The 14,189-nt window shown below is 37.0% G+C and overlaps 1 protein-coding gene across 2 annotated transcripts in view; it reads left to right on the forward strand.

Annotated features, from left to right (window-relative positions):
* Bmp5 (bone morphogenetic protein 5) overlaps nt 1-14,189 on the forward strand; it is a 117,012-nt gene that overhangs the window by 65,738 nt on the left and 37,085 nt on the right. For both annotated transcript variants that reach the window (XM_010628930.1, XM_033763411.1), the window contains exon 3: nt 5,207-5,355. In XM_010628930.1, the coding sequence (XP_010627232.1) occupies nt 5,207-5,355 (149 nt within the window). The remainder of the gene's footprint in view (nt 1-5,206; nt 5,356-14,189) is intronic.

A 14,189-nucleotide genomic window follows, 5' to 3' on the forward strand; every position in this document is an offset into this window, starting at 1 on the left:
TATATATATATATATATAATTTGATATAGTATGATAAAAGAGATTGCAGCAAAGGTAAATGGGGGTTCATTTAAGGATTCATTCATTTGTGTTCCCATATCTGTATCAAGTTCAATTTTCTTACTCCTTTATTTTCTCACATTTTAGTCACACGTTAACCAGTTACAATTAGATTTCTATAAATATGCTTAGCTGATCACTCACCAAGAGCCTCCTGGCTCTCTTTCCCCTTACTCTCTTCAGAGTTTGAAATTATTGACTATTTCTTACTTAATATATGACATATCCCAGATGAGGAAGTATATTAACTTTCTAGTACTGTCACGATAAATCACTAAAAACATGGAAATCTTAGTCCTGTTTCAGGTCGGAGACTAGAAAGCCCAAATCAAGCTGTAGCAGGGGTATGCACTCTCAGAAACCTCTAGGGTGGGGTCGTTCCTTGCTTCTTCAGTTTCTAGTGCCCCACACATCTCTATTCCAAAATACACAAGATGCAAAACTACCACAAAGAATGAATAAATGTTAAATTGAAGACTGAGTAAGTTCCCAACTAGGTCAGTGGGCCTGGGAAATGTCACAGGTCACTCCTTCACTCTGTTTTGACTCATGAAGGTTTTGGATTTGTGGCTCAGCTCAAACTAGTGATTTTTTTTCCAGAATCAGTAAAGCAATCAGTTTATGTGTTGGAACTGAAAAGAACTGTTGTTTGATTAGAGAAAGTGTTCTGAAAGCATAATGTTGAAACCTCAGCTCTTCCTCCAGTTCTGACCATGGACATTATTTCATTTTTTATTGTAATGTTCTCAGGAATAAAATATATTGGTTACATAATATTCTACTTCAAGTATTCTGTAGTTTATTTTGAGGGAAAATCACAGGGTAGCTGCTTTCACATCCTACATTCTTTGTTTTTCTTTTATTGAGTTTATTGGTACATTTTAGGTATATAGTACAGTTATGTTCATTATTGGCATGGATCTTGCACCTTTACATGACAGGTCTTGGTTCTCATTTTTTCCCCTTGTCCCTGCCCTCTCCTCACCCCCTCCTCCTCTCCCCATCTATAAACACTTTATTTCCATTTTTTCATTTTCTCATATATTTTACCTTATTACCTTCCCACTTTCCCTACACCTTTAGCCCTTTTCTTCCCATTTCACAATGTCAGTTGTCTCATTAGGATCTTATGTACTATTACAGTTTATTCACATCAGAGAAACTATTCTGTATTTACACACATGTGTGACTTATTTATTTCACTTAGGAGTATATCCTCAATATATCCTCCATTTTCCTATGAATGAGTCTAATTTCTCATTCTTTATGGCTGAGTAGTATTCCATTTTATAGAAAAACCACATTTTCTTTATCTAATCTCCAATAATGGGCAAATGGGCTGTTTCCAAGTTTTAGCTATTACAAACTGTGCTGCCATAAACATGGGTGTGCACATATCACTCTGGTATGATTCTTTTAATTCTTTTAGAAAGATGCTCAGCAGAGGGATGGCTGGGTCAAATGGAACCTCTAGTCCCAGCTCTTTGAGGTATCTCCATATTGATTTCCATAGTGATTGCACCAGTCTGCACTCCCACCAACAATGGAGAAGGGTTCCTTTCTCCCACAACCCTGCCAACATTTATCATTGATTGATTTCTTGATAGCAGCCATTATTTGTGGGGTGAGGTGGAATCTCAGTGTTGTTTTCATCTGCATCTCTTGAATGACCAGTAATGTGGAACATTTTTTCATATATTTACTTGTTGCTTTTACTTCTTTGCCTGAGAAATGTCTGTTCATTTTGGATGCCCGTTTTTGAATCGGGTCTTTATATTTGGGGGGCTGATTGTTTTGAATTCTTTATATATTCTAGATAATAGTCCTTTGAGGAGCAGATTAAAACTAAACCCTTATCTTTAACCATGCACTAAATTAAAATCCAAGTGGATTAAAGATCTAAATATTAAAACAGAAACACTAAACTTGCTGGAAGATAAGTTAGGTAGAACTCTTGAAGATATTGGCATAGGAAAAGACTTTATGAACAAATCCTCAGTAGCATGGGAACTAGCAGAAAGAATCAACAACTGGTATCTCATCTTATTAAAAAGCTTCTGCACTGCAAAAGAAACCATCAACAGAACTAAGAGACAACCTACAATGTGGGAAAAAAATTTTACATGCTACATTCTTGATCATATTTTAAAATCTTTTAATGACAATACTCCATTTATGCAGCCTAGTAGACACCAAAGTAAGCATTTCAAACATCCATCACTGCACGCATGGTGTGCTCCTAGGTATGTTTGCATTTATTGACTGATTATAAGGAAAAATCCATTATCATGATCTAATTATATGAAGTAAAAGATTCACTGAACAGAAAGCTAACACTAGAATATAAAAAGAACTAAAAAATTGAGACCCCCCCCAAAGGAAGGACCCAATCAAAAAATGGGCAACTGAAATGCATAGACACATTTCAGAAGAAGTACAAATCTGCAATAAATGCATGAAGAAGTGTTTGACATCACTGGTGATTAGAGAAATGCAAATTAAAACTGTAGTGAGAGCCCATCTTACCCCAGAAAGAGTGGCCATCATCAAACATCAAATAACAGCAAGTGCTGGTGAGGACATGGGGGAAAAGGAGCCTTTCTGTATTGTAGCTGGGAATGGAAACTAAGACAGCCACTATGGAAGTCAATGTGGGGATTCTTTAAAAAATTAAAAATAAAAATTCCATTTGATACAGCTACCCACCTTCCAGAATTCTTCCCGAAAGAGTTAAAGTCATCATATTACTGGCACACATGAGTGTTTATAGCAGCACACTTTGTAGTAGGTATATCTTGGAAATAAATATACAGTATACCACCAAGAAATCACAGTTCAGAGTTTGCCTTCAGAGTTCAGAGTTTTCCTTAGAATCTAACTAATAATTGTTCATGGAAACCTCTGCAATTTTGTGGAAACCGCAAATATCCTCCATAGTCAATTTTGTTTTTGGCAGGAGATGTGCAAAATAGACAATCTGAGAGCGCTTTTCAGTTCTCCTTGTGGCTGATAGGCTGCTGCCCTATAACCCATCTCTGCAAATGCACCAGCATTCCCACATCATAACAGGTTACTGCACTGTCTTTGTCACATGTTTATTAGTAATAGATTTGACAGTCCTAAAGCTTATATGACTAATTGTAGGGAATGTAGCAGAGGTTTTTATATTAAAGGAGAGAGGAGAAATTATCAATCAGAAAAAGATTTTTACCTAAGAATTGGAAATTATGATAGCTGAGAAATCAACAAAACTTTCATAAGTTCTGAGAGATGATGTGGAAATCCATGGACTTAAAATGCCATATGGCTTCCTAGATTTACCTTTGAGTGAATTGCAATTTGCATTGCTGAAATTCAGATATTTAGAGCTTGCTTGAGTCCTTTAGCTGATGTTCTGACCTAAAAACACCCATCAAAACTGATACTCATAGACATGTTAGGAAGATGTGAAAAAGTGTGTCATGGGATAGCATTCTAAACTTTGCCCTGGTACTACCAAAGCCACAAAGTGACTCCTTTTTCTGTTCCAGAAGTGGGCAGTGTGGTTAGCTGAAAGACTATAGTCTCAGAGATATTTACCAAATTACTTCAAAACTCGAGGAATATTTTGCTTGGATTCTGTTCATTTGGTGCTTTTTGAAGTTCAGAGGAAGAAGCAGAATTTGATTTACCTTCCATCGTGCTATAACTGTAAGGGCACCTTAAAATTCAAGTGGGAACTAAATGATTTTTTTCATTGCTCTGTACTGTATTCTTGTAACCTTGTTCCGTATCGTGTTGGAAAAGAAACATCTGCAGCCTCCCTCTAGGAAACAATATGACTGAAATTGGGAAAGAAGAGTAAAAGTTGCATTGTCCATTATAGAACAGCTAGATGATACAATTAATTGTATTACATTTATTTTAGTTTCTCTAGGCTAATGGAAAAGCAGTATGAGTCAAGTTGAGATAAAGAAATGAAGATGGTATTTCTGAAACCTTCACTAGATTTTTCTAAACGTTCCATTTGAGAGTGTTTATAAACAAATAATGCATATGTATAATTAATTCAAAATTTGTTCCTCACCTTTTGTAAGCCATCTTTGAAGTGACTTTGTGGTGTAGATAAATGGGTGGGAACTGTAAAGTAGTATTTAACATAACTTGTGGCATGGCTTTGGGTTTTCTTTGTATAAATGATATGCTCCTACATAGATTCAGCATAATTTAAAGCTCATAAAAATGCACTACAGTGTTATTTCTACTTCACGTCAAAGGAATTCACTGTTTTACAATTAACCTATCTGAGCTTTAATTTTATTAATATGGGAGAGTTGCTGTAAAGATCAAATGTCAAAAACAGGTAACAGAGAGTTCAGAAACTGCCTGTAGTAAGGAAACAATGAAACCATTCATTGTAATTCGATAAGTATTCATAGTTTTGTAAGTTTCATGCTGAAATTAAGATTCAAAAATATGCTCCTATGTCTTACTAAACAAACATAACACTGCAGATTATCGTAGAATACCCGAGTTCATATTCAGAGCCACCCCTGTCCCCAGGTGACTTAGACTTGCAAAAAAAAAAAAAGCTAAAGCAAGTCACGCAGAATCTACCACTCATCCCAGGAAATTTATCCCTTAATCCAGTGGTATTCTCTGTGACCCTCTCTTAGCCTTTGGTATCCATAAAATAATTATCATGTAAATGGAAAACATTAGGAAACTATCCTTAAAACACACGCTTGAATCACATCCTGCTTGTGCTTGTTTCTTTTGAGAGTCCACATTCATGCAAACTGGAGCAGCTTCTTTCATTTCTGCCTCGTTTGTTTTGATTCTTTGTTTTGGGGCTATTTACCCAACTTGGTTTAGGGGAACCCTGATGAATGGGACCAAAATAAGACCATGCCGTAGGTTTGGCAAGGCCAGTGAGAGGCAATAGCGTGGAAATTACTTTCAGATATTCCTAATCTGCAGCAGGTTTAGGCTGGGAGACTGTCAACGAAGCACTCTGCATCTTATTACTCATCACTTGAGGTCACTTGTTCCCCTTGTTCTTTAATCAGTTCCTGTTATTTTACAGACTGCTTTGGAAATGTTTTTACTTACGTATAGGAAATGATGATCTTCAGTCAAACCTTTAACTTATTTTTTCTCTCCTTAGGGATGCAGATCTGTTCCTGTTAGACACAAGAAAGGCCCAAGCTTTAGATGTGGGTTGGCTTGTCTTTGATATCACTGTGACCAGCAATCACTGGGTGATTGATCCCCAGAACAATTTGGGCTTACAGCTCTGTGCAGAGACGGGGGATGGTAAGCACTGAATTTCATATATTCTTGGTGGGCCTTGTTTTGACACATTGAGGACCCCTGATTTTCATGTGATTTGACCAATTTATGTTTTATACTTATGTACAAGGTACCACATCTCTGAGGCAAATGTATCAGTTGACTTACAGACACACTTTTCAATACATTTTATCAGGTTCTGAAGCTTTAACAAAGTGGGTATTGGTTCTGATCTCAAAAAATTGATAATCTGGTATTGAAGACCTGTGTTTAAATAAGTAGCACTACTGAAATGCAACAACACCAAAGGAAAGCTACATGCAAAATACTGTGAGCCTATGATTGAGCCTTATAGCTGTTATATAAATATATAATTTGTAAACAATTACATAATTGTATAAATCAGCTTTCTTAATGCTGGAACAAAATACACAAGGCTAGCATTTAAAAGAGGGGAAGTTTATTTGACTCATAGTTTCAGAGGTTTCAGTCCGAGGTTGCCTGGCTGCAAGTCAGAAATATATTGGTGAAAGGGCATGGCAGAGTAAGCTGCTCACTTGATGGTCACACAGAAGGAGAGAGGAGGAAAAATGCACCAGAGAAGAAGAGACCAGGGACCAGGTAGAGTTCCCAAGGTCATGCCTCCAAAATCTGCCCAGAAATGTGCTTGTTAATCTACTAGGAGTCTCTCAAACAGATCAAGCTGGCAGTCACAGTCAATGGTTGCAATAACTACAGCAAAGAAGAGTTAACAAACTGGTCATCATGGTACGTGCCTGCAATCACAATACTCTGGGAGGCTGAAGCAGGAGGACTGCAAGTTTGATCCTGGCCTGGGCAACTTACCAACTTGCGACACTCTGTACCCCCCCAAAAAAAAAAAAAAAAATTGAAAGAGTCTGGGATGTAGCTCACTCAGTGTGAAGGCCTTGTGTTCAATCCCTAATATCACAAAAACAGAAGAGCTAATATTGCTACGTACAAATTTTACCTCAAAACATGACTGAAAAATTATGTTTGTGATATAATAAAAAATATATTATTTAATTTTTAAAAAATTATCACAATAAAATACACATTGCCAACAACATCCCCCCAGATACTATTCCTTGCTTTCAGCATGTTTATTCCATCATTCTTGCCACTTTCTGAAGCACTCTGGAAGTCCTTTCATATCTTTTTTTTTTTTTTTTTTTTTTTTGTTAGGGATTGAACTCGGGTCCTTGCACTTGCAAGGCAGACCACCGAACCACTGAGCTACATCCCCGGCTCATATCTTTAGTTGTGTTCTCATGGCTGCCTTGATGTCCTGAGTGGATTTTGAATGTCTAACTTTCATGGTCAGTTTGACTTTGAGGAACAGCCACAAGTCACAGGGTGCCACACCCCGTGAATAACACAGATGAAGACACTGTGAAATATTTTTACAAGTCTGCCTTTCCTTTGGAAGGTCCTGAAAAGCAGCATTCGTATGCTTTGATCATGCCTTAGAAAGACCCTCACTAAAGAGGATGCTCAGAACAGCTTGAGAACATGACAAGAACGAGGGGTGTGTTCAGTGGAAGGGGGAGTGTTTTGAGGAGGATTAATGCAATGTGTATTTTACTATGATAAGCCTTTAAAATTGAAATAGTTTCAACGTATACTTTTAAGTCCCATATGTAAGAAAACTACTACAGAAACATGGAGGCTGTCAATAGTACAGGGGAAGAGAGAAGATGGAGCTCAAAAGGAGTATATAAAACTTGAAAATTAATATCAAGTTAGTCTTTAACATGTTGCGGTATTTGGTTAAAGATATCTGTGGGAGTGGTCTGTATGGAATCTTCATGTTTAAAATGTCCCCTAAATAATTCTCATTCTTCTGCTTACAAGTATTCTTTGAACATCTATACTTTGCCACGCACACGTAGCTTTGCTACCATCTGAAAGACAAGGAAGGTTTGAGAAAGGGAAGAGGTTGGGGGAGGCATGCAGGTATTTCAGACAAATGAAACAGAACTTATAAAGATTGTGTGAGAGAGAATTCGGCACATTCAGTGGGAAGGCCAGATGTTTTCATTACTTTTCTCTTTGGTAGGACAAAATTCCCCACACCCAAAGCTGAAGGAGGAAAGTTTTGATTTGACTCACAGCTCACATTCCAGTTCACAATCGGCTGGCTCCAGGGAAAGGCATTATGGTAGAGGGGCATCACAGGGCAGGGAGAAGGCAGTGGCAGCAGCAGCAGCAGCAGCTATTTTTCTGTTCCTTTATATTCTATCCAGGCTGTCAGCCTATTGATTGGTGCCACTCACACTCAGGGTGGGACACCCTTAATCCCAGCACCTCAGCCTTAATCCCAGCACCGCACACCCATGATCCAGCCTCCTTAGAAGAGCTGCACCTATGACCGCATGAGGCTTTACATATATAAGGTCTAGATATAAGCCATTGCATTGGGGAAGTCAATGCTCATTTATTCTGGTCTTGTCAGCCTCTGAACACTCAGCCTAGACACTCTAAACTGAAATTTGGACTTCTAGTCCGAGATAGAAAGATAGAACATAATTTGTTTAGTGGTGCCTTAACTCAATTAATGCTGCCTAAGCATTTAGAGATACACCATATGGAAATTTATTTTGTTCATGCTTGTGTACCCTGTAAATGTTACAATGAGACCTAAGAAGGATAATCTTTAAAAAAATAATACGGGACCATACCTGATTTAAAGTTCATTGCCTTCAGTTTTTCTCAGAATCAGTCAAGTGAAATAAATGTGAGACCTGGTCTGTCTCATTCATTCCTTCTTGCTGTATTACACTAAACCCTTGTTTAATGAGCTACAGATCTAAGTACAGGTTGGGTCTGCCTGGGGACTCTTCCAAGGGGATTAACTGCTTGTGTACCCTGAGACTTCATGGTGGTGTTGCTTTACCTACAATCAGTTGCACAGCCTGTGGAAAATACCATAATCAATTCTGTGACTCCAAAAATTGTATATATGGAAAGAGATCGGCAGGCACAATTAAATAGATCACAGGGTTAGTCTAGTGAAGTTTTATATGCCTAGCCTTCTGACCTAGGAGGAAAAACTTCTTATTGAACGTGTGGCAGAGTTTTAGATCTTTCTTCCACCCCCAAAGCCAGACTTTTCCATAGATTTTAATTCCAGTGCTGACATTTTTGAATTGTTATAAACAATTCGAGCATTTAGGATTATAGGTTATTTTTCAATTATGGCTTTGAGATTATTGTTCAGGGTCCTCAATTCGAGCATTATAAATGCAGCCTGAGAAAAGCACATATTTAAATAATCTTTCAAGAATTCTTACAATGTTAAAACTACTGTACATTTATGGTCAGAAATGTGACTGGGAAATCAGCACTGTGAAGGTGAGCCAATCGTTTCTTCCCTGGTATGTGGCCTAAACAAGAAAAATTAAATTAGTGGTACGTGCTTCTCCCAGTCTTCTCCTTGGGGATATGCTTGAAATGTCTAACTAAACAAATCAAGAAATCTATGAAATATGATCAGCCTGTTTCCTTTTAATTTCCATCTTCCCCTGGCCCCACTGACATTTTCTGAAGTTTCTCTCTTTTTTTTCACTCTTCTCTTGTATTGTTTTTTTCTTTTACTATTTATACAATTTGACTTCTGTCTTGCTGTAAGTTTATATTTTTATATTCTGAGTTTCTCTTTCTCCCTGAACAGTTTCTATTGCAAGGGCAATTTTTACTTTAAAGTATTATTGTATCATCACTTTTTGAGCCTAAAATTAACATTTCACTCTTTTCAAAGGTTTCCAAATATTTATGTGTTCGGTTTGAGATATACTAGTTTCTGGTTGCTTTTGTTTCTTTCATATTGTTTTTTTTCAGTATTTTTAAACTTTATTAAATTTATTGGTACATTTTAAGTATACAGTACAGTTACATTCATCATTGGGAATTTGTGCCTATACATGACTTATCAGGTTCTTATTTTTTTCCCTTTCCCTAGCCCTCCCTTCAGGCCCTCCACCCTTCCCTGTATACAAAATATTGTTTTCATGTTTTTCCTTTTCACATATTTTTTCTTTTCCCTTTTTACCTTTCCGCTACCCCTCCCACATACTCTACTCTTTTAGACTTTTGTTCCTATTATACAATATCAATTATACATTTTATCCTTATTTACACTTTTATTTTTTCACACCAGAGAAACTATTCAGTATTTACACATGTGTGATTTGTTAACTTCGTTTAAGAGTATGGCCTCAATGTACATCCACTTAGCTCTAAATCTCTCTAGTTTCTCATTTTTTATGGCTGAATAGTACTCTGTTTTATATTTTTAAAATTATGTTACATTATATTTTATCCAGTCTCAGGTGGATGGGCAATTGGGTAGTTTCCAAGTTTCAGCTATTAGAAACTGTGCCTCTATAAACATGGGTGAGCATATATCACTGTGGTATGATTTTTTTAATTCTCTATATATTGAAGAGTGAAATGAGCCCAGCTAGCTAGCTATCTGGCTTCTCATACGGAAGCAATCCCTAAAGTAGATTTTAACCAGAAGTGGAGCATACGTGGCCTGGGAAAGCAAGTGACCCTCCTGGTACCTTACTTGTGTTAACTGCGCCCTCATGGAGAACATCCACGTGATGTTGTTCTATAAATATGGGTATCCAGATGCTTCACTTTCTTACAGCTCCACTCATCGCCACTGTGGGGTTCTCAGTGTGACGTTGTTTCAAACAGAGTCAACAAGACCGTCTTTTATTGGCAATAGTGGATTCTGAATATGCTTACTTCTCAGTGGAAGGAACTGGAAATCATAAAAGAGTATTACTCAGGAAAGTCGGCTTGCAACTTCATTTGCTATTATTTATTTATTTGCCCAGAATAAATTATTGACTATGCATATTAAAAGATGGCATGCTGAAAAGAGCATAGAACTGGAGACAGGTAGATGCATCTAGCTTTAGAAAGAGTAGAATGTGCCAGTGCTAAAAGTGGTGATGCAATTAAGATAGTATGGGAAAGCAGAAGAGAGATGACTAAGGACAAATGATACAAAGTCACAGGAGCCATACAGGAGGTATCCTTTACTTGAGGTCAGCTGAGTAGGGGTTTATGAACTAGAGCCGAAGAGGGAGGAGTCACGGGGCTGTGGGGAGCTGTGGTGGAAACAAGAAGAGAGAATTCTTTCCCGGTTAAGGAAACAACCGGAATAAATAGATAGAATGGTGATGGGGTGGCACACTCTGGAAAAAGCTAATGATGCAAATTAGGTTAGAACAGCTTTCAAGTGTAAAATATGGCTGCGAATGCTCCTAGGAAAGTGACCCAATGAAAGTCACAGGAAGAACATGAAATCTAAACAAAATGTAATACATTCATGTCGCTTCTTCGTGAGTCATTAATGACTTTTGGGAGCCTTGTTCCTTTGAGGAATCGCAGTACACAGCTGTGATTACATATTTGAACAAATGTGTTTTATGAGATCGTGGGGTGTGTATCTCTCATTCATGACTGTATCTTCAGTGCTCCGCCCGATGCACACCATGGGTGTTAAATCCTTATCTTGAATGATCATTGAAAGATTTCATGATTCAAAGCTCTTATAGGCCATCAACCATTGGACATGTTCCTCTAAAGAAGACATTCAGTATTTCGGGAGTTGTTAAACAAACCAAATTGAGATCGCACAGGAGCAGAATTTTGTGAAGCAACCCACAATGCAGCAGTTAAATTGTTTCAGTCATAAGGTGGGGAGAAAGTCAGCTACACATATCATTACATTTTGTTAATCCTGCCTCTATGAAGGAAAAAGAAATAGCAGAGACCTAACTACATTTTGGAAATCAAAAGGCTGTTGAAATCAAAAGTAGCCTTATGATTCCTCAGAGAACCTGTGGAAAATATGTCAGTTTGTGAAATACTGTTTTTAGAAATTTGACAAATGAACTGCAATGGCTTTGGCAGGACAGTCTAAGGATATTTTATTGAATTTTTTTGAGCTGAACAGATAATTCTCTGAGGTCCGTATGTTTGCTTCAGCAAAATGAAGCAAACACATAGGAGTAAGCAAATAAAAAAGCAATAGAACTACTTCAGAGATTCTAGACAAGTTGTTTTAACAAATTGTGAAAAAACATTTTCAACTTTCTTAAGCACTCTTTCATGATAGTTAATGAATTTATATGATAAAGTAGGCACTATTTTTCTTTTTAGTAGCGAATGACTAGGCTTGGATCTGGGCTAAATTTTATCGTAAGGTTTTCAGTTCTCTAAATTATAAAGATGTATGAATTATCTGGCTTATTAGTTCTTTATTAGCATTCCTAATAAATTAATTTTAATGACCTTTCCTGGAAACATATGCACATTTTATTGCACAGATAGCAAGCAATTTAATCTGGTTCTCAAGACTTGGGGTTTCCCCAAACTCTGTCATTTTCCATTGTTTGATGCTTTATATACTTTAAACTTCCCAAGTAATTTAATTCTTTTTTCAATATTGGGTTTATAGAATAATTTAAGGATGGGAAAACAAAGACAGTATTTTTAGGTTCATTAGAATGTCTTTTTAAAAGCCCTATGTTTTCAGACAGTTTAGATTTGGCAATACTCAGAATGATTTTTGCCAATGACTTTTTTCCTCTTTATTCAAACCTGCTTCTATTTCAAGGAAAATTTGATCCGTATGTTTCTGATTCATTTGTATTCATGTCATCATAATGTTGTTTTGTCAGAATATTGTTTAATGTTCAAAAATAGTATAAGGTTCTTTAAAAAATAAGGCTCATTGGCCATCTTTCTTTGAACAAAGTCATGGTCTAATTTCCAACTATACCAAGTTTTAAAATCAGAGATTTTATACTCAAATCTAGAAAAAGATGTGAGAAAAAGAAATATAAAGCTATCAATTAAATTCCATTATAATTAGTGCTTAAATATAAAAGAATCTGTAGTTATTGTTTAAGATAACTTAGAATTTAAAGTTTAGACATTTAATATAAATGAGTATAAATAATAAATAGATCTCCAGATATAAAAATTATAAGAAGAAATCATTTAGGAAACTAGATTAAAAATTGATTCTGGCCAGGCATGCTCATGTGTGCCTGTAATCCCATCACTCAGGAGGCTGAGGTAGGAGGATCAGTGAGAGTTCAAGGCCAGCTTGGGCTACATAGTGAGTTCAAGGCCAGCCTGAGCTACATAATATGACCATGTCTCCAAAAAATTAAAAATGATTCTGATAAAAAATTTAACATTTTAGCCATAATTTCAATAACATGAATGTAATAGTCGCTCCTGTACAAGGAGTGTGACATTGAACTGTATGGTCATACCTGGCAGAAGGAAGGACGGAATTTCTGTATGTTGCTTTGGGCTGAAGAACGCACAGTGACTTTTTCTTTGCATTAGTGTAGGGTGGTGACCTTTAATCTAGGACGAGTTCTTTCATTAGAGAGGTTGTACAGATGATTTAAAGGAATTTCAGACATATCCTCCATTGATGTCTACAAGGGAAAGGTAACATCGATAAAGGTCCAACTTCCAGCTATGTTGTTAGGCTCCAGTGTAATAACTTTGGCTGATGAAATGATTATTTGTAAAAAACTTTTAAGTATGTTCCAACCTAGGATGGAAAGGCAATAGAAATTAACACATAGAGATATGCATCATAATCATTTGATACTTATGTTGGTTGGATATTTAAAGGCAACCCAGAACATGAAATAATTAGTAGTTAATGTGGTAATCTCCCTGCTTTTCAACCATTTTAATTATCAAAAAAATTAATTATTTTTTAATAACTAATGGTGCAAATGGAAAATGAAGGGAATGAGCTTCTCATTACTCAGTAGGAGAACACAACTAACTCAGGAAAGGCTCACCTACACTAACATCAGAACAGCGTCCAACCTGAAGATGCCTCAGGATAAATTAGTATTTGAGTTAATAAATCCATCAGTAACTCTAAGTCATCACAATGGCTTCTAACAAAGATAGACTTACAAGCTGGAGTTTAGTGCTCATGGGGCACATAGTTCAAGAAATACTGATGAATTGTGCTTCTAGAGAGAAGTGTTATGATGCAGATCCGAAATGTCTGCAGAGTTCTCACTTGTGCGAAGGTGAAGTTCTCGCAGGTACTTAGACCAAGGAGTGCCATATGCATGGACCAGTTCATAGCTGGAGGTGCTGTGAGGGGAGGAGGAGCAGGTTGGAAGAAGTGGTCCCTGGAGGGTGGATCCTTGTTTCCAGCTCCTCCCTTTTCTCTGTGTGTCCTGTCCTCTGCCATGACCTTCTACCAAGCCACCTCCACCTCGGAGCCAGCCAGCCCTGGACAGAAGCCTCTGAAACAAAGCCAAAATAAGCCTCTTCTTTTAATTGTGAGTGTGGGGGTATTTTGTCCCAGCCACAGGAAAGTGATTAAGAGAATTAGGAATTACTGGTTCCTAATATATGTTGTGTTGATACTGACAGCAAAGAACATAAAATCACTACTACGAAATTGTATTTCCCAGAAAGGGGACCTCATGCATTGTCTGCAAGAACACCGTAGGGGGCCTCCTTGAAATCTCGGGGAAGAAACCATTCATTGTAAAGGAGCTGCCTCTGCATTCTCTCCCATGTTGCTCAGTGTGTATACTGCCTAGATAGTGTAACCAGGTAAAGTTAGGGATTTTGTTTCTCATTGTTGATTCACAAGAGTTTCTTCTATTCCATTTTTATATTATCAAAAATTACTCCTCTCTTATTTTCACCAAATTGGTATAAAAATGTCTTTTGTATAAAGACAATCAATTTGAAATTGTATTTAAATATTGCCCAGTTTCCTTCCTTCCTTCCTTCCTTCCTTCCTTCCTTCCTTCCTT

This window comes from Fukomys damarensis, unplaced genomic scaffold (genome assembly GCF_012274545.1).
Source record: "Fukomys damarensis isolate Sample0158 unplaced genomic scaffold, DMR_v1.0_HiC HiC_scaffold_14, whole genome shotgun sequence".
Classification (NCBI taxonomy): domain Eukaryota; kingdom Metazoa; phylum Chordata; class Mammalia; order Rodentia; family Bathyergidae; genus Fukomys; species Fukomys damarensis.